The sequence below is a fragment of the Rana temporaria genome, chromosome 7 (genome assembly GCF_905171775.1).
Source record: "Rana temporaria chromosome 7, aRanTem1.1, whole genome shotgun sequence".
Taxonomy (NCBI): domain Eukaryota; kingdom Metazoa; phylum Chordata; class Amphibia; order Anura; family Ranidae; genus Rana; species Rana temporaria.
The window spans coordinates 208,589,352-208,610,948 of record NC_053495.1 but is presented as its reverse complement, the minus strand read 5'-3'; the positions used below and the strand labels follow the sequence as shown (position 1 = coordinate 208,610,948).

The following is a 21,597-nucleotide window of genomic DNA, read 5'->3' as shown; positions in this document are numbered from 1 at the left end:
TTTGGAGAAAAAAAACATGGAACCCATGTATATGTTATATTTTTGGAGACACTCAGTAAGCTCTAACAAAAGGACACGAGGGACAGATGCGGGGAAAAAATCCAGTTAGCTCACTTTTTCTTGTTTTCTTATGGACTCCAATGGCCAGATTCACGTAGAGCCGCGTATATTTAATGCCGGCGTAGCGCATCCCATTTGCACTACGCCGACGTAACATAGTGAGGCAAGTACTGTATTCACAAAGCACTTGCTCCCTAAGTTACGTCGGCGTAGCGCAAATGGCCGGTGTAACCCTGCCTAATTCAAAATAGGCAGGTAGGGGGCGTGCTCCATGTAAATTACCTGTGACCCCATGTAAATGAGGGCCGTTGGTACGGCGCATGCACGCGCATGCTCAGAATCACGTCGCAAATACTCCTTGCTTTTTCGACGTGAACGTAACCTACGCCCAGCCCCATTCACGTACGCTTACGCAAACGACGTAAAATACGACGGCTGTTCCGTCGTCCATACCTTGCATGGGCTGCGCCATCTTTTTGGTGGTTTATCTTTACGCCGGAAAAACGCCCCTACGTAAACAGCGTATCGGGCGCAAGTACGTTCGTGAATCAGCGTATCTAGGTCATTTGCATATTCTAGGCGTAAATCCACGTGCGGCCAGCGTAAATATGCAGCTAAGATACGACGGCGTAGGAGACTTACGCCGGACGTATCTTAGCAACAGTGAAGCGTATCTCAGTTTGAGAATACGCTTATGGATACGACGGCGCGCATTTGGACTTACGACGGCGTATCTACTGATACGCCGTCGTAAGTGTTTATGAATCTGGCAACTAGTGGCGAAGTCCTGCTCAAGGTTCAAAAGACTGAAACAGATGACGTCACAATGAGCGGACTGGTCGGTGCAGATGCAGGCTGCAGCCCTGGTCCCACCAGTCTCAACCTAGAGAAAATGTGCTAGGGGAGGGACTCTGGTGGTGAACTTGGGTGATTTTTGTAGGTGGTGAAGGTGGTAGGCGGGTTGATTTTTTTCCAAGAGATTGGCTTTAAAGGCACAGTTCCGATGTCTGCATTGGCACAGTTGTTTCTTAGCAAGCGGCCAGACTAAAACCTAGACTATAAAATGGCATTTGTACAATGAGCTTCAGCCTGATTAGCTGCTACAAGTTGTTTGACTTAAATTTTTCATATCCGCCCTTCCATATACGCTGCATTCGGAGATGCTCTGTTTGCTTGTGGAAATCGGCATCTACTCATTCCTGGAGCGAAGCCCCATGTCGTATTAACACGAGGTACTCAACAAGTCTTCACGAATAAAGTTTCATAAGCCAACTGTCTCACCAATGACGCACCGTGAGTCATCGCGTAACCTTTTACATATTAGGAGCTGGGAGACTGTCTGCAACCGTTCCCACCCTGCACCGATTAATCCAATTAAACTTTGGTGGTTTGACGTACAATGAGGACGCTACACATATAAATCTCTTTGTCGCTGCGTAATTGTGTAACCAGGGCCATGTTGACAAAATATCATCGAATCAATAAGCGCAATCCCATTTTTTTTTTTTTTTTACTTAAATTGGAATTTTGGCTAAGTGGATTTAGAGAAGTTGGACCATTTGCAAGTGTGGAAGCTCTCCTTTGTTTCTGGATGTTCCTAAACTATTTACAGACATGAGATGGTGGTTAGCTGTAAGGAAATAATCCATCCCTTAGAAAAGCTTTTCTACCTTTTTTATAAATGTTTTTGCAGATTTGTTTTTTTGCTCATAATACAAAAGACTGTGGCTTATTCGCCCTTTAAGGCTGCTTTTGGAGAAGGGCTAACCACGCAATTGAGGGGTGGGGGTGGCTGGGGTCCTTCAAAACTCAACGAATAAGTGAATGGGTGTCAAATGTAAAGGTCTGAAGCTATTTTCAATTCTAAATAGTTTATTGCTCTAATGTCCATAAAACAAGCCAACGCCTTTCCATGGGTTTAAACTCCCCTCTTCTTCAAGGCTAGGCTTTGAAAACCAGACAACCTGCCAAATCCTCCTGGATACAAGTGGCTTAGATCAAGTTGGCTTGGATGAAGGCAGTTGATTCAGCCCTGGGGGGGAGATCAGTGGCTGTTTAGTAAGTTTATAAACTTCACAGAAACAATACATTGCCAGGCAGAATATACTAGTTAAACTCTAATTTTCTCCCAAAAATTCTGTAAAGTGTGTCTACTGGGTTGGTGGACTCTCAAACACATCCCACTGGATGCCAAGAAAACAAATTCTCCTGCGAACGAGAGGATAATCCAAGAGTCAATTGCCCATAGGGATGATAACAACAACGGTGCCACTGGCCTTGCTGCCCTTCATGGATGGTGATATCCTAGTGGCAAACAAGAGAAAAGAAAACAAAGGCGCACCAGCCTAGTGTATTGCCGTTAAAAGATTTTAATAAAATTAAAATATATACAGGGCCTACAAGTGTAGTAGAAAGAATCACAGTAAAGCTTAATCGTCATAAGCTGCAATGAGAAGACCTCGAACCACACTCCGATCAGTCATGGAGAAAGTGAAGGGGGTCACCGCCGGCTGACGCATTTCAAAGCTCTAAAGCCCTGTACACACGATCAGTCCATCCGATGAGAACGGTCCGAAGGACCATTGTCATCGGTTAACCGATGAAGCTGACTGATGGTCTGATGTGCCTACACACCATCAGTTAAAAAAACGATTGAGTCCAACGCGGTGACGTAAAACACAATGATGTGCAGAGAAAAATGAAGTTCAATGCTTCAAAGCATGCGTCGACTTGATTCTGAACATGCGCGGGTTTTTAACCGATGCTTTTGCATACTAACCATCGGTTGTGACCTATCGGTTAGGCGTCCATCGGTTGAATTTTAAAGCAAGTTCTAAATTTTTGGACCGAAGGATAACTGACCGATGGGGCCCACACACGGTCGGTTTGGACCGATGAAAAGGTCCTTCAGTCCGTTTCCATCGGTTTTGACCGACCGTGTGTATGCGGCCTAAGCCTCTTCATCAGAGCCCACTGGATGCCAAGCCCTAAAAAAAACAGCAGACTTACATGCCAGTCAACGAATCTTTATGGATGTATTTAATCCAGGCATTGAAGTTGCCTCCTTTACTCCTTTGTACATGTCACCAGATTTGGATCTTTTTAGAGCACAACTTCCTGACCAGTGCAATATCGAGTGCAGAAATAACTTGTAAGGTCCAACACCACCTCCCAGCAATCTGCTCATTACTCGAAGGCTAGGCAGCTTAAATCACATGTTAGAGGCCATCTAGATTTTATTGTTTTTAATCAAGTACATGCTGTCTTGTGTGGGAGCCATGCAGTAGGATGAGAATCAGCAAGAATCAGCAAGACGCCACCATTGTGCAGCACTGCTAAGCTGGAAACAAACACGACTACACTGATGTGCAGATATATTAGCAAACGAAACATAAATTCATCAGAGTGTGTTGTCACTGAGGCAGTTTTCAGACGTTTTATCGCAAGAAATAGCGCCTGAAAACTGCCTCCCATGTTGCCCGAATGTGAAAGCCTGAGTGCTTTCACACTGGGGCCGTGCACTTGCTGGACGTTTGAAAATGTCCTGCAAGAAGCATCATTGGGGCGATTTGGGAGCACTGTATAGAGCGCTCCCAAAACACCCCTGCCCATTGCAATGAATGGGCAGCGCTTCAGAAGCACCGCAACACAGGCGTTCACACCACTGCTAAGAGCTCCAGATATAACTTTATCCCAACAAAAGTCAGGGGGACAATCCAAAAAGTAGCCAACGTGTTCTGGGGGGCCAAGGATGCACCCTTCATTAGGGTATGATTGAAAACAACGTGAATACACTAGAAACAAAAAGGCCATCTATTGGTATTATTTCCTTGTAATTACAAGCTCAGACCTTGGTTTGGCAGCCGTGAAGAAGGAGGTTTTTTTGTTTGGACGCCCGAAACGCCTTGGATACTTTTTTGGACTTTTTGGATACTTTCCCTGACTTTCCCTGACTTTTTATTGGAATAAAGTTGTATCTGGACCTCTTAGCAGTGGTGTGGACCTTCAATTTCCATTTTTGTTACAGTAATACATTAAAACACATTGAGAAAACACGATTTACATAAAGCTAATTATTTGCATATGTATATATGAAAAAAAAAGCAAAGGAAAACTTTGGAAGCACTACAGTTCTCCTTCAGTTTTTCCAGTTGGATGGAGTCGCTAAGATCCCGCCTTTCCAGAAAGGAGATAGCTTTGGTGTTATCTATTGGGTCCTCTGAATCAAAGGCAGAATAATATTCTTCTTCTATTTATCTCTATGGGTTAAGAAGTAAGTCTACCTGATTTGTCTCGCTAAGGACAAGATCTGAGTCGGTTGATATGGGCCTTGGCATTACCCAACAATTCCCCTAATAAACAACATGTGCTTTTGATTTCCTGTTGTTCTACAGAAGAACAGAGATTAAAGATCTAAAAGGGATATAAAAAAAAAAGTAATAAAATAAATAGAGAATGTCGGGGAGGAGAACAATAACTTGGCCTTCGTAATGGGCTATACGAGGTGTGTCTAAAAAGTTTGGTGAATGGAATCGTAAAGCAAACAAGACGGAAGATACAAACAAAATACCTTTATTGGCCTTCAAAATAATCGCCATCCTTCACAAAACACTTTTGGCAACGTTCATAAAGATTCTCGAAATTGTCAGCAAATGCCTCATTAGGAATCAATCACAGAACTGCTGTGACACATTCTTGGATTCAAATACAAAAGTGGATGCTAAATTATTATTTACTTTAAAAAAGGTTAATTAAACCAAAGTGAAAAAAGAAAACGCAGGCAAAGTCCCATCACATATAAAAATTGAATGGTGTCTATATGATATTCATCCAAAAAATAGGGATAAATTGCAAGTGTCTCCATTAACTTCACCCTACTTCCTATAACAAACGCCCTTCCACCGTCTTGGAAGGAAAAACGTAACAACGTTACCGCCAGAGGCTCCATCCTACGCATTTTGTCATCAATAGGACGTCGTCTGGGGGATTGGCCAGGTCACACATTCTTGGATTGCCGCCATGTCCGCAAAATATGCGCCTTTCATAACGCTCTTCAGGCGGGGAAACAGAAGTCTGCAGGCACCAGATCAGGGGAGTTGGGTGGATGATCGAGAACAGGTACGCCACGCTGAGCCATGAATCTGCGCACATGGATTGCGCAGACGGATAACAACCGATGCTGCTAAAAGCCGCTCTTACCAGACCTCCCGTCCCACCGGGAGACCTGATCCTCTATCCGCCACTTCTGGTGGCTAGAGACAGACTGGCACGAAGCCGGAAACAGCTTTGTGCCAGTCTTCTCTCTGTAAACACAGAAGCGACATCACAACATCACTTCCGGTTTACTTGGCTGCCAATAACGCTGTTTTTAAAAAAAAATACAGTATTCATAATCGCCGTTTTCGGCGATCTGAATACTTTGAAGTGTAAAGGATGAATTTGGGGTCTTTTAGACCTCCAATCTCTCCATAAAGAGTATCTGTCACCACCTATTACTGTTACAGTAGTGTTCTAACTGTGGGGGAAGGGGGGTGACTGGGGGAGGTGACCGATCTGTGTCCCTATGTACAAGAGACACAGATCGGTCTCCTCTCTCCCTGACAGGACCCTGTCAGTGTGTGAGCCGGCAATGAGAGATGATCTCATATGTTTACATATGAGATCATCTCTCATTGGCCGCACAGATCGCCTAGCAAACGGCCACTCCGATTGGCCGTTCACGGCGATCTGTGATTGGCTGTGTCCAAGGGACACTGGCAGCACAGAAGTTCCCCGCTGTGCGCTCAGGAGCGCGCGCGGGGAACGAGCAAAGGGGCGGACGTAAAAAGACGGCGCCCCAGAGAAGTAGAACCACCCTGCGGACGTATATAGTCGTACGGCCGTCGGGAAGTGGTTAATCAAAGACAACATTTTTCCCCAGTATTTTTTTATCTTTGGGCAGTCCCACCACAGGTGGGCCATTGTCCCCCCTTTTTACAACTCCCTTTCCGGCTCAGCGGAACTTTTACTTCCAGAAAGTCTCACAAGAGTGAACACGTTCCCAGTGTCAGGTTCTGCTCCGCCTCGGCGCCTCTGATTTTAGGACATGCCGATAACGTTCTGTAAATCGCCCGGTTTCTATGGCCTGGTGATTATCTACGTCCTCTCCCTGACACGGTGAAATATAGCCGCTTGCTATGTTGACGAGTTTATCGTTTCAACTTTGACAGCCACAAACCGCGATGTTTGCTAGAACCTTTTATTTTAATTATAGATATATATTTAATTTAGCTGTGGGCTAATTCCTTCAAAACGGTAGAGTTAATCAATCTGTCAACATGCTACATATCATCCAAATCTCCTCCACATATAAGAAAAGCCTGTAGGTGTTTTATTTCACCCATTGGCCAGATTTTATGCATCAACCGTGCCAGGATTGGGATTGTTGGTGATGATCTTTTGTTGTGTCAGTTCTAGAGATCTCCGTTCAAAGCCAATGAATATTCATGCTGGTCGTAGATTAGGCTTACAGTATTCATTCGGTGTCGCAGCATCACTGCCAAAACAGCTATGTATTAATTATTGCTCCTTCTTTGTTTGAAAGCAACCAGTTCCTTGACACATTAGAATAAATTGAGCTGTCAGCGCCTCCACACAGACATCGTGTAATCTGCCTACTGATATCACAACCCTGCCGGGTGTTTTACAGTTGATATAAAAAGCTTGTACACCCCTGTAAAAATGCCAGGTTTTTGAGATGGGGGAGAAAAATCAGACTAAGATAAATCACTTCTGAATTTTTTCCACATTGAATGTGACTTTTATCATCTGTGCTGTTCCGGCATAAACGAATTGAAATCCTTAACCGTTTGCCGAACACCAGCAGGCGGGCGGCTCACCAACATAGCCGTACACCGGGGTGCTCATGAGCCACTGAGGCCAGTGGCGGCTGGTGCTGTATATTTGAGGGGAGCCTCTCGTCCAGCACTTACCCCATCTAGCAGCTTTGGCTCCTTCCTATGTCTCCTCCTTGATAGGATAATTCTTCCCCTGTGATCAGTCAAACTTCAAGTGTTCCAGAAGCAAGATAATTTTATTTCAGTTGCACCGGTACAACTGGATGAGATCTACATGCTAAGTGAAAAAGCAAAAAAGTCCCATACAGGTGTGTAACGACCTTTATAGGGTCAACAGGAAGGATACAATTGGCTAAAAGACCACCGGTGGCTCATGACGCAAACAGCTTAATTGCCAATCCAGTGTCTCTTTACAATTCTTAGCAAAGTTTGATTTAAAAAAATAAAACAAACAATAGAATTAGGCTAGTTAGGCAAGTTAAACAACGTGTCTTTAGAAGCCATTTTACATTCCTACAAATAGTCACACAATACACATAAAAAAAACTTTTCCAACACTCCTCCGTTGCGGCAGCTTCCTCCAGTGGCTTCAACCTGCGCCTCCGGCTTCATGGTGGCTTCGTCCTTGGCGGCTTGCCTCGGCAGCTTCCCTCCTTTTTCCCTTGACTGCCAATATGTTTGCTTCTCCTCTCGGCCAATCGGGTCTCAGGACCCGCTTCCTGATTGACCGGGAGGAGAATTCGGAAGACAATAGCGAACATTAATTTGCTATTGTCACACAACTGGGTGGGCTCAGGGTGTAGTGAGCTACACTCCAAGCCCGCCCTTTTTTTAAGCCAATTAGAGCTTCAGGCTCAGAGTGGAAATTGGCGGAGCCACTGCACCAGAGATGGATCCTGGAGGGGCAGCGGGTACGAGGCTGAGCTGCAAGGTGTACCTTGCAACTTACTGGACAGATGCAAAGTCCTTTCTTGTATTAAGAGAGGTATGGACTCCAGAGAGAGAGATCATTTTGCTACCCTGTTCAAATCATTAGAAAGACCTCATTTGGAATATGCAGTTCAGTTTTGGGCCCCAGTTATCAAAACGGATATCTGGGAACTGGAGAAAGTGCAGAGAAGGGCAACCAAACTGATAAGAGGCATGGAGGAGCTCAGCTATGAGGAAAGATTAGAGGAACTGAATGTATTCACTCTTGAGAAGAGGAGACTAAGGGGGGATATGATCAACATGTACAAATGTATAAGGGGTCAATATAGTGTACTTGGTGTTGAGTAATTCACTTTACGGTCAACACAAAGGACAAGGGGGCACTCTTTACATCTAGAGGAAAAGAGATTTCATCTCCTAATACGGAAAGGTTTCTTCACAGTAAGAGCTGTGAAAATGTGGAACAGACTCCCTCCAGAGGTGGTTCTGGTCAGCTCAGTAGATTGCTTTAAGAAAGGCCTGGATACTTTTCTAAATGTACAGAATATAACTGAGTACTGACATTTATAGGTAAAGTTTATCCGGTGGAAAATCCGATTGCCTCTCGGAGGATTAGGAAGGAATTTTTTCCACTACTGTAGCAAATTGGATCATGCTCTGCTGGGGTTTTTCACCTTCCTCTGGATCAGCTGTGGATATGGAATTGGGTATATGGGATTGTAGGATATTATATATATATATATATATATATATATATATATATATATATATTTTTTTATGGTTGAACTGGATGGACTTGTGTCTTTTTTCAACCTGACTAACTATGTAAGGAGCCATACACTTTTCCTCTCCATACAAGAGACCATGGAGGATATGACTGCCTTATGATCGATCTATGGGCTATTCCTGGATTTGCTGCTCTAACAATCAAGGTCTATCCAAACATGGCTTTGGCTGGATATACTATCCAGAGGCTTCAAGTTTGCTTATATACTGTATACATACAAGCTGAGATATGTTGAAGTTTAATCCTCGAGCCTAAAGTATTCAGAACCCATTACAACATATGGAACAATCTCGGTCCAAGATACCCTGACTGGCATTTCCATGTGGTCCTGACGGATCATCTACTCTTCATCCTCTGATTGTCTGTCTGGTGTCGGTGGAATTTTTACACTTGGGATTTAGCTTTTGGAAGTTCTCAAGTCCGTACAGTCCCTGAAGAAGATCCACACTGTATGTGTTTTTAAAACGCGTTGGCCACTGTCCAACTATTATATCAATTACTGCCCGTGGTTAATTTAAAATCCCAACGTGAGGAACTTTCTCTTTACTATATGTATTCGGGATGGGACCTACAAGCAGAGTAGTCAAATAAAGGAGGCAAACATTTTCTATATTAAATTTCACATGGATTCCATCTCCAATTGATTCCTTACCACCTCTTGGATCTGCGCTTCCCAATTCTGTTGTTCTTACTCCCCCTGCAAAGTCCCACAAAGACCTGTTAGCTGGCTAGTGATGCCCACCTCATGCAGCTCCTTTGTGGTGAGAATGCTGCCCTGCTGCTCCTGAATTCAGAGCAGAGTCGCCACTTTCATGTGGGTTGCATCTGCTTGCGCTGCAGCGGGATGGAAACTCGTTGAGTTGTGAATCGGCATATTCACGGTCTGTCCTGTTGATTTCTGGATAGACAGCATTGCCTCTACTGATGGGCACATTACCCAGACAGTGAAGTGACATGGCCACCCAAAGAAGGACCCACCACTCTTCAGTCCAGAAGATCGCAGACTTGGGACCCGACGCACCAGATAATCATATGAATAAAGTGGGGAGGGGAAAAAGGGACTTTTACGCGTTTACAGATAATAATGAGGACCATATATAGAAAAAAGTATATACTTAAGTATAAGCTGAGTTTTTCAGCAAATTTTTTTTGTGCTGAAAATGCCCCCCTCGGCTTATACAGTCACCTTTTTGCGCCTGATCTCCCGAACTTTGGGGAACGGTACCGGCCGGCCATAGGTCCCCTGGACCCCAATCTTAGGGCACATGTATCCCCACTCTTCCTCTACAAGTGTGCAAAGTTTGTTGTCCGGGGGACCTACGGCCGGTGAGCAACGATTTTTCAAAGCCAGGCACCCCTTTCATAGACTCCCAAGGTAAACTGTAATTTCTCTGGTGATTTTGGGGACCCGGTACGAGCTGGTCGTAGGTCCCCTGGACTTGGCACACATGTAGCTCCATTTCTCCTCTACAAGTGTGCAACGTTTGTTGTCTGGGAGACCAACGGCTGGGGAGCACCGATTTTTCAAAGCAGGGCCCACCACTCTTCAGTCCAGAAGATCGCAGACTTGGGACCCGACGCACCAGATAATCATAGATTTAGGTGAATATTTGGAGCTTTTGGTGTAGTTAGTGTAGCTAATCCAGCAATTTGCTAGAGGAGAGGTAAACTTTGGTGGGGGGGTCCTTAGCTGGAATTCAAAGCTTTCTTTGTTTATGTTAAGTACTTGACCACTGAGGTTCACAAATCTGGGAATATTTTTGATGCCCTGTAAAATGTCTGATCTTGATAATAAATGAGTTCAGCTGCCCAGGATGTGATGATGGTGGCTATATATCAGACCCCCACAGATTATGGGAACCCTTGGCCTTCGTTCATGGCGACTCGAAGCGTACAACCCTTCCATATCTTTCCACTCTGCGCTAACTAAACACTCATCAGAAATTTATTGCTTTCCCACCAACTTCTATTTAAACATTCATCTTGTATAAGTTGGTTATTACATTTGTAACTGAGAACTTCTGAGAAGAGCGGACACGGTGTATGGAAACCCGCTTCCCACGCTATGGCTGGCCAGTTGGGTAAGCATGTTTTGCAAAGTTGGTCCTGAGGTTGTTCAAAATGTATATCTCCCATATAACCCAACCGGCAGCCGCAGGTCGTGGGGCCCAGGAAGTTTGTTCCTTCCTGGTTTTAATATACAGAATTAGTGGCCCTATTCTTAGTCTGCCTGTGAAATGTACGTTTCATAAATGATGGGTAATGTTATCTCTACATAAACATTTATTGAGCGATAGTTCCCAGAAAGCCGTGACTGATGGGCAGACTGAGGAGGGAAATGTGACTCGGGTTTTGTTATGCTTTCTGGGCCTTTTCAACCATTTTCTTCTTCAAAATGGTTCACGTTGGCTTCTCTAGATGTCACATACGTGATTTCTCTCATCTTTGGAGCAAAGTTTGGCTCTCCATTCGAGTTTGTTTTGGTTTCTCCTCCTTGTATCAGAGTCTTCTATAGGTAGCACAACCACAAAACATACTGGCCTAGATTCAAGAAGCAATTGCGTCTGCGTAACCATAGTTACGCAGCGCAATTGCTTATTGCGCCGGCGTTACGAATGCTCTTGATTTAGGAACCTTGTTACGCCGACTGCAGCCTAAGATATGACTGGCATAAGGCTCTTATGCCAGTCATATCGTAGGCTGCATTTTTACGTTGGCCGCTAGGGGACGTTCCCATTGTGGTCAGCGTATAGTATGCAAATTGCATACTAACGCCGATTCACAACGTTACGCGAGCCCTGCGTACGCAGTTTACGTAGTTTCCGTCCGTCGGGTTTCGCGTAAGGCTGCTCCTTCTAATAGCAGGGGCAGCCAATGTTACGTATACCTGTCGTTCCCGCGTCGCGAAGTTGACATTTTTTATGTCGTTTGCGTAAGTGAATCGTGAATGGCACTGGACGCCATTCACGTTCACTTTGAAGCAAATGACGTCCTTGCGACGTCATTTGCCGCAATGCACGTCGGGAAAGTTTCCCGAGGGAGCATGCGCCCTACGCTCGGCGTGGGAACGCGCCTAATTTAAATGATTCCCGCCCCCTACGGGATCATTTAAATTGGGCGCGCTTACGCCGGGCATTTTGCTGGAGCGCCCACGCAATTTACGGAGCTACTTCTCCGTGAATCGAGGGTAGCGCAGATAATTTGCGGGGGCGCAGGGCAAAAACGGTGCCCTGCGCCTACGTAAAAACTGCGCAAATCTTACTGAATCTACCCCATTGGTAGGTTCGTTTTTAAAGCTGGATATAAAATGAGAGATTGTAGAAGACGCAAATTAATGCAGCTTCTTATTCATTATTGCATCAATAAAGGTATTTGCTTAACCACTTAAGACCCGGACCAAAATGCAGCTAAAGGACCCGGCCAGGTTTTGCGATTCGGCACTGCGTCGCTTTAACAGACAATTGCGCGGTCGTGCGACGTGGCTCCCAAACAAAATTGGCGTCCTTTTTTCCCCACAAATAGAGCTTTCTTTTGGTGGTATTTGATCACCTCTGCATTTTTTTCATTTGTTGCGCAATAAACAAAAATAGAGCGACAATTTTGAAAAAAATTAAATATTTTTTACTTTTTGCTCTAATAAATATCCCCCAAAAAAGGCTTATACTCGGGTCGGCTTACACTCGAGTATACACAGTGGCCCAGATTCAGGTAGATCCGTGCAATATTTGCGTGGGCACAGGGCAACGAGTTTTGCTCTGCGCCCACGCAAATATTTTGAAATTGCCCGCGATTCACGGAGCAGTAGCTCCATAAATTGCGCGGGCGATATGCTAAACAGCCGGGCGTAAGGCTGCCTAATGTAAATGATCCCGCCGGGGGCGGGAATCATTTAAATTAGCCGCGCTCCCGCGCCGAGCGAACAGCGCATGCTCCGTCGGGAAACTTTCCCGACGTGCATTGCGGCAAATGGCGTCCAGCGCCATTCACGAATCACTTACGTAAACGACGTGAAATTTAAATTTCACGAGCGGGAAGCGCGGCTATACTTTAGCATTGGTTGCCCCTGCTATTAGCAGGAGCAACCTTGCGCTAAAGTCGCCGTACGGAAACTCCGTACCTTGCGTGCGCAGGGCCCGCGCAACTTTTGTGAATCGGTGGTAGTATGCAATTTGCATACTATACGCCGATCACAATGGCCGCGCCCCCTAGCGGCCAACGCAAGAATGCAGCCTGAGATATGAAGGCATAAGGAGGCTTATGTCTGTCATATCCTAGGCTGCAGTCGGTGTAACGAGGTTCCTGAATCAGGAGCACTCGTTACACCGGAGCAAGTAAGCCCTTGCGCCGCGCAACCTATGGTTGCGCGGGCGCAAGTGCTTCTTGAATCTGGGCCAGTATATAGAGAAATCTCTAGTATGTACTCCAAAAGGAGGAATTGGTCCCGTGCCTTAAGACAATATCCTTGAAGGCGTTTTATTCCCAAACTATTGAAATTCATTCCTTGATCTCTCCTCTCCGTTTCCATGGCTATTTCATTGTGGGTGGTCTACTCCCCATTGTGTGGTGCTGCTCATTTTATTTTTATTTTTAGGATATAGAAAACCTCATAAGTATCAAACTCAGGATTACCATGTTAGAATATTGCTCAGCCTAATCATCTACCACAAGACCTTTTTTATTTTTTGTAATGATTTAGCATATCCTTTTGGCTGCCATATGGACCAAAGCCACATCTTGGAGATCATCAGACTCATACCTATGCAAAACCCTCACCAAGTTTGAGGATCTTCAAAAGAATGGACAATTATTGCATATTCCAAATGGACATCTTAAAGGCTGATACGGCACGGAGCTTTAGGACCTCATCTTTTTGATAAAGGAATTTCATTACTTAAAGCGGTGTTTTAGTCGTTTTTACATTCATTAAAAGTCAGCAGCTACAAAGAGTGTAGCTGCTGACTTTTAATAAACAGCGATGCGGCCGCCCGCCCGCGCGCAGCCTCGCTCCTCTCCCCCTCCTCTCCGCGGCGCCAGCATCACAAGTGCGGGCACCCTGGCTGTGAAGCCGCCAGCTGTGCCTTCTCAGTGTTCGTGCAATCTTCTGGGACCTGGGACGTGTCCCTGAAGATTGCAGAGAGGAAGGGGGAGAGAAGAAGTCACCTAGGCGGCGAGAGCAGAAGTGGGAGCTGGGTACCGATCAAATACAATTGCACGCCACACTTTTCACACATTTATTTGTAAAACATTTTAACTGCTTCCCGACCACAGAAAGCCGATGTACGTCAGTACAATGGCATGGGCAGGCAAATGGGCGTACCGGTGCGTCCCTTTGGAGTTGCCGCCTAGCAAAAAAATCGCTGATCGCCGCCATTAGTAGTAAAAAAAAATATATATATAAAAAATGCAATAAAACTATCCCCTATTTTGTAAACGCTATAAATTTTGCGCAAACCAACCGATAAACGCTTATTGCGATTTTTGTTTTTTACCAAAAATATGTAGAAGAATACGGATCAGCCTAAACTGAGGAAAAAAATTGTTTTTTATAAATTTTTGGGGGATATTTATTAGAAAGTAAAAAATATTGCAATTTTTTCAAAATTGTCGCTATATTTTTGTTTATAGTGCAAAAAATAAAAACCGCAGAGGTGATCAAATATCACCAAAAGAAAGCTCTATTTGTGGGGGAAAAAAAGGACGCCGATTTTGTTTGGGAGCCACGTCGCACGACTGCGCAATTGTCAGTTAAAGCGACGCAGTGCCGAATCGCAAAAACTGGCCGGGTCCTTTAGCTGCCTAAAGGTCCGGGTCTTAAGTGGTTAAAGTAGCACAGTGTTAAATAGCAAAAAAATAGCAATAGCAAAAAAAAATCTACCCTTCTTCTAGTTGCTGAACTTTGGGGGCCAGATTCATAAAGAATTGCGGCGGCGTAACGTATGTCCTTTACGTTACTCCGCCGCAAGTTTTCCTTGTAAGTGCTTGATTCACAAAGCACTTGCGTGTAAACTTGCGGCGGAGTAACGTAAAGCCGTCCGGCGCAACCCCGCCTAATTCAAATGGGGCGGGGACCATTTAAATTAGGCGTGTTCCGCGCCGAACGTACTGTGCATGCTCCGTTTTGAAATTTCCCGCCGTGCTTTGCGCGAAATGACGTCGCCCCGACGTAATGTTTTGAATGGCGACATGCATAACGTACTTTCGTATTCCCGGACGACTTACGGAAAAAAAAAATATTTGAAATTTGACACGGGAACGACGGCTATACTTTAACATGGGCTGTCTATTGTTACACCAACTCAATAGCAGCCGTAACTTTGCGACGCGAAAAGCCGACTAGCGACGACGTAACGAAAGCGCGTACCTTCGTGGATCGCCGTGAACAGCTAATTAGCATACCCAACGTGGAAACGACGCGATCTCCACCCAGCGGCGGCCGAAGTATTGCATCCTAAGATCCGAAGCCGTAAGCCTGTCGGATCTTAGCCAAATGCCGTCGTATCTTTTTTGTGAATTACAAATTAAGATACGACGCGGCAAATTTGAAAGTACGCCGGAGTATCAGCAGATACTCCGGCCTACTTATTCTGTGAATCTGGCCCCAAATTTCAAATACAAAATTAATTAATAACAAAGCACAAAAAACATAAAAAATGACTTAAAACAAATTCTTCAATAATTACACATTGGTACATTGTATTCTTTTATATTGAATATTATTGTCCTCAAATAAAAGACAATGGAACAATTGACATTTTGCTTTTCATTTCCTCTGAAACCTGTGAGATAAACATTCTGTTCTTTCTTCTTGCAGAATATGACCGCCTGGGATTCTTACTTAAATTGGACTCTAAACTGTAAGTAGCGAGAGACATTCTTCCCTTTCTTTAGCCTTGTTATCGTTTTACACTGAATATGAATATTTACATTGTGAATTCCACCTGAGCCATAACATTAAATAATATACTAATTTATAGAGTCCTCCTCTATACAAACTCACTATAACGTGGCAGAAATGAAATGTGATCGGGTTTTCCATGCCGTAATTCTGTCTCGTGTAATGAAGAACGGCGCTTTTATCTCGCAGTCCGTTAGGGGAGTTGTTATGAATCGGTAATCTGCTCCATATTTTTGTGTTCTTTTAAATGAATACAAGCTGAATAGGCTCATTCCTTTAAAGCGGAGTTCCACCAAAATTTTTTTTTAAGTCAGCAGCTACAAATACAGCAGCTGACTTGTAATATATGGACACTTACCTGTCTTCTGGGACCTGTTGTGTCTCCCAGAAGACATCGGAGGGGACGTAGGAGGCGCCCGAAGTGGAGTAGATAGCAGCGGATATTAGTTCGGATCATTCCTCGGATCACAGTCATGGATCCGATCATTTTTCGGATCACCACCATATGTAGTCCCCACTGTAATGTCTACATCCCCCCCACCTAGCACTAGAACTCCTCTGTAACTCTAAACTGGTAACCTGTAAAAAAAAAAAAAGTGTCACCTATGGAGATTTTTAAGTACCGAAGTTTGGCGCCATTCCATGAGCGTGTGCAATTTTAAAGCGTGACAAGTTACAGTAGGTATCTATTTACTCTGTGTAACTTCATCTTTCACATTATAAAACAAAACAATTGGGCTAACTTTACTGTTTTGTTATTTTTTAATTCATTAAACCGTTTCCAAAAAAAAGGCGTTTGAAAAATTATTGCACAAAAACCGTGCAAGATAAAAATTCAATGACCACCACTTTATTCCCTAGGGTGTCTGCTAAAAAGAAATATATAATGTTTGGGGGTTCTGAGTAATTTTCTAGTAAAAAAAAAATGATTTTTACATGAAGGAGAGAAGTGCCAGAATAGGCCCGGTATGGAAGTGGTTAAAGGAATACAAGCTCAATAGGCTCATTCCTTCAACGGTGCAAGTCCAATGGGCCACGGTGGAGGGTGCAGTGGCAAAGCAATGGATGTGATGTACTAAACATGGTAACATAGCTTATTCATTTGAAAAAAGACACAGGTCCATCCAGTTCTACCTATGTGTGTGCGTGTGGTTTCTTTATCGTACATCACGGAATACAGAGCAGCTTTTGTGTAGCGCTGCATGTTTTGCATCAGGGATATGCAATTAGCGGACCTCCAGCTGTTGCAGAACTACAAGTACCATGGGGCATAGCAAGACTCTTGACAGCCACAAGCATGACACCCAGAGGCATGATGGGACATGTAGTTTTGCAACAGCTGGAGGTCCGTTATTGCAAATCGCTGATTTACAGGATTCTCAACAGTTCCAGCAGAGATCGAGAGACTGGTGCTACCTGGATCCATTCCTACAGCTACCCTTCTCAGAAGAATGGCACCCGGACCCCACGCCATAAGAAGAATGGAAGTGGGGATAGTCTGTAATGTTATCGTTCAGGACTGGACAATGTGTTCACGGAACGCTGCGCACTGTTACGTTGCCTGGTTTTTTTTTTCCGATAGGGTGTTGTACAGGTCTAGGGCAGTGGACCACAGCATGGATCTAAAGATTTCCATAGTCCTGTGCATTCTACTTCCTGAGGAAGACATCCTAAAAGATTTTTTGGAAGTTGTTGACACTCTCAGCTAGAACCATATTCTGAGGGAGGGAGTTACACATATTTACTGCTCCAACAGTAAACCCAAATTTGTAGGGTGTACTAGGCAGGACAGGGTATTGAAGGATGTAGTGAACAAAGGTGGGGGTTGTACATTAGACAGCGATGCTGAGGCTGGAAAAAAGGAATCTTACAGCAGGTTGGGTAACACACACACACACATTATATTACCACCCCACTCGTTTCCCTGGTTACCATTACCTGCCTCATTAGTCCAGCCTACAACCAGCCCCTTTTTGCTATTTAAGCAGCTTAGCTCATTTCCTCCTTGCCCTTGCCAGGTCTATGATCTCCAGTGTGTTCCTGCCTGTGTTAAAGAGGAACTGCAGTCTGCTCACATAACTTGCCTACGCCGTCGTATCGTGGGCGCATTTTCCGCTCCCATTGATTTTCTATGCACATATGCAAATGAAGGAGATACGCCGATTCACGAACGTAGTTGCGCCCGGCGCATAATACGTGGTTTGCGTAAGTCGTACATCCGACGTAAAGTTATTCCCCATATAGGAGGCGCATCCCATGCAAAGGTATGGACCACAAGCCGTCGTATCTTTTGTCGTTTACGTAGTTCGTAGTAAAGTAAAGTTTACGCAGTTCGTGAATATGACTAGGTGTAGGTTACGTTCACGTCGTAGTCAGTGATCCGTCGTATCTTAGGGAGTAGTTCCGACGTGATTCTGAGCATGCGCACTGGGATGCGTCCACTGGACGGCGCATGCGCCGTTCGTTATAAGTACTTGTATGGCGCTCCGCCCATCATTTACATGGGGTCATGCCTCATTAGCATGGCTCACGCCCACTTCCACCTACGCCGGCTTACGCCGAGGAAACCCAGCGCAGTTTGGGCAGCGGAGGCTTTGTGAATTCGGTGCGTGCCTCTCTGCGCTGCGTCGGCGTAGCGTATATTCGATACGCTACGTCAGCATAAATATGCGCCAATGTATGTGAATCCAGGCCTGTGTCTTTATGTAGCTGGCTTTGTACACAGGGTAAGTCCTGCTGGAACAGAAAAAAGTCTTCCCCAAAAGTTTACCACAAGGTCGAAAATACGCTCTAGCATTAAAAGTACCCTTCATCGGAAACACCTGAACTCAGTCTCTCAAGAGGAGCTTTCATCTACAGTACGTTTGGCCATATAGTGTATGTAAATAAAGGAAGGAGGAGTAGAGCCATAAAGGAGGAATAGGAAAAGTCCTCCACGCAGAGAAGGGGGCATAGGCATGTGTACAGGGTATGCTGGGTGCGCCCACGCACACCCTAATCACCTAATGCGCATTAGTATTATCGCTCTGTGTAGCAGCAGAAACATGGGAAAGATCTCCCTCTTATCGGCTCTGCCATAAGAGAAGTGTTTATGCTCTTCTCTTTCACTGTGTCGGCAGGGAAATCAATGTGCCGGGGTTATGTAGACACACACATGCATGTGTGTTTGAGCTTTTGGGTGCACACCCTAATGCAATAGGCTGCACACACCTATGGAAGGGGGTCTTCCCCAAACTCTTAACAACAGGTTTGGAGAATACAGTTGTCAAGTTTTTGAATGATGCAGGATTACGAGTACCTTTCATGGGGAAAACCCTGAACACATGGTGGGTTGTCCACGCAATGTTTTTTTTTTTTTTAATGAAAATGTACGTAGATTTGTATTGATGACAGCTATTGCATGCTGCCATAGACATATGGTGTGTGTGTTCCAAGTGTCGTATGACCGTTGTCTACCTTGATGCCTCTACTTCCTCATCCATGGTTGACTTGCAGTAGAAGCGATGACTTTTCCTGGAGACTAATGAGGCGTGGAATTCTATCCTCCAGTGATAGAAAGGTCTAGATTACAGAGATCGCGCTCTCGATACAGTAGTTCTATTAGGATTCAGTTGCTGACATATCATGTCATCACGTAGAGGAGGTGTTGATGGCCAGCAAGAAACTTTCATGACCCGTTGAGACTCTAAACTTTCATTTTTATTATTTTTCCCTCAGGCTGTGCTGCTGCTGCTCTCCAGGTCGGCGGTGGCTGTCCGTAGACTTGTCTCTTCTATTTCCTGAACCTTCTCTCTGTGCGAATCTTACAGACAGGACTTTCCAGATTGGCCAAATAAAGCCATACCGGGCTAATTCCTTATGATTTATCCCGACTCTGACAGCGACCCCCCATTCCAGGAGCCCTCCCTTCTGCTGCTACCATGTACTTTACTGGCTATAAAACTGGTATTATTATATTTTCCTGTCACCCGTAGCCGGCTGTAAATTCTGAGGAAATTCTGCAGCTTTTTATGTGTTAGTCCTGACATCCCAGGTGTTCCTTGGAAGTGTTTTGATTCTACTCCAGTAAATCCATAAGTATGGTCACTCTGAGTAAAAAGTTACAGCAACCCCTGCAGGAAACAAACTTAAAGGGTTATTAAACCCCCATGAAAAAGAAAATGTAGCAGCATGCCTTCAATCATTACGGTTTCCTTTCCATTTTTGTATGCAGCCTTTGCAGCATAATAAGTGAGTAGTAGATTGATGTGTTGAATTTCTATGTATAGAGTGACTTGGTGTGGCCTTTCAGGGTCTCCCTGAAGGCTCAGTGTAGCCCCTCTGATGTTTGCACACCCGGCCAGTATTGCATCTTCACATGCCTCTTGCACTGTTTGGGGGAGGGGGGGGGTGCATGCACATTACTGGCAGCGCCCATAGAATTGAGCTTAGGTTCTCCAGTGCTATGGGGACACATCCACTGGTCTTGTGGGAGAGGTGAATAAGGAAATACATTCTTCTGCCTGCAGCAAACTGATAACCTCATTCTCCTAGAAAATAAAACCCAAAAAACTTTTGCGCACACAAAGGGCCAGATTCACGTAGCTCAGCGGATCTATAGATCCGCTCGATCTACGTGAATTAAGATCCGCTCCAGCAAGTTTAGGAGGCAAGTGGCTAATTCACAAACCACTTACCTCCAAATTTGCAACGGCAGATCCTAAATCCCCCAGCGGAATTCAAATTCCGCGGCTAGGGGAGTGTCATATTTAAATCAGGCGCGTTCCCGCGCCGATTTAAATGCGCATGCGTCGTCCGGGGAATTTCCCGGCGTGCATTGCTCCCACTGACGTCACTAGGACGTCAGTGGTTGCGACGTGAGCGGGACTTGCGATGCGCGTGTTCGTGAATCGGCGTACGCAAACGACGTAGGAAAATTCAAATTCGACGCGGGAACGCCGGCTATACTTAACATTGGCTGCGCCTGATAAAAGAAGGGGTAAGTATACGACGGAAAACCGCTACGGAAACGACGTAAGAACACTGCGACGGGTCCGCGTACGTTCGTGAATTTGCGTATCTCGCTGATTTACATATTATTTATCGTAAATCAGCGGGAACGCCCCCGGCGCCATTTTTAAATTGAAAAAAAGATCCGACAGTGTAACACAGTGTAACACTGTCGGATCTAAGCCCTATCTATGCGTAACTGATTCTATGAATCAGGCGCATAGATAGGACCAGTTTACGTCAGAGATACGATGGTGTATCTGTAGATAATACACCGTCGTATCTCTTTGTGAATCTGGCCCAATATATTTATGACTATAAGGCCCCGTACACACGACCGGTTTTCTCGGCAGAAACTCGATGGGAGACGTATTCTGCCGAGAAAACCGGTCGTGTGTACACTTTTCGCCGAGAAACCCGTCGGGAAACTCGTCGAGCCAAATAGAGAGCATGTTCTCTATTTCCTCGTTGGGCAATGGGAAAATTTGGCTCGACGAGTTTTCTGACAGCCGAACAAGGAACTCGACAAGAAAAACGATGTGTTTTGCCCGTCGAGTTTCTCGGTCGTGTGTACGGGGCCTCAAATGTAAAGTCCATCAGAAAACCACAAATCTTTAGTCCAGGCATTGGAATCCTCAAGAGTAGGGATGGGCGAACGGTTCGGCCTGAGCATAAGTTCGGGGCCGAGTTTTGGTTGTTTGGGTGAACAACGAGCAATATGCGGAGTTCAGAGCAAATCTGAAAGCCGCCGAACCCCGTTAAAGTCTATGGGACACTAACATGAAAAACCAAAAGTGCTAATTTTAAAGGCTTATATGCAAGTTATTGTCATAAAAAGTGTTTGGGGACCCGGTCCTGCCCAAGGGGACATGTATCATCGAAAAAAAAAAAGTTTTAAAAACTAAAGTTTTTTCGGAAGCAGTGATTTTAATAATGCTTAAAGTGAAACAATAAAAATGAAATATTCCTTTAAATTTCGTGCCTGGGGGTGTCTATATTATGCCTGTGAAGTGGTGCATTTTTCCCGTGTTTTAAAAAGTAATTTAAAATTGATTGCGGCTGTAATTGTCAGGTCTCGCCATTATACATAAAACTCATGG

The 21,597-nt window shown here is 44.8% G+C and overlaps 1 protein-coding gene across 4 annotated transcripts in view; it reads left to right on the top strand.

Annotated features, from left to right (window-relative positions):
- Positions 1–21,597, top strand: part of ST3GAL3 (ST3 beta-galactoside alpha-2,3-sialyltransferase 3) — a 345,449-nt gene that overhangs the window by 139,229 nt on the left and 184,623 nt on the right. For all 4 annotated transcript variants that reach the window (XM_040360921.1, XM_040360919.1, XM_040360920.1 and 1 more), the window contains one exon: positions 15,425–15,467. In XM_040360921.1, the coding sequence (XP_040216855.1) occupies positions 15,425–15,467 (43 nt within the window). The remainder of the gene's footprint in view (positions 1–15,424; positions 15,468–21,597) is intronic.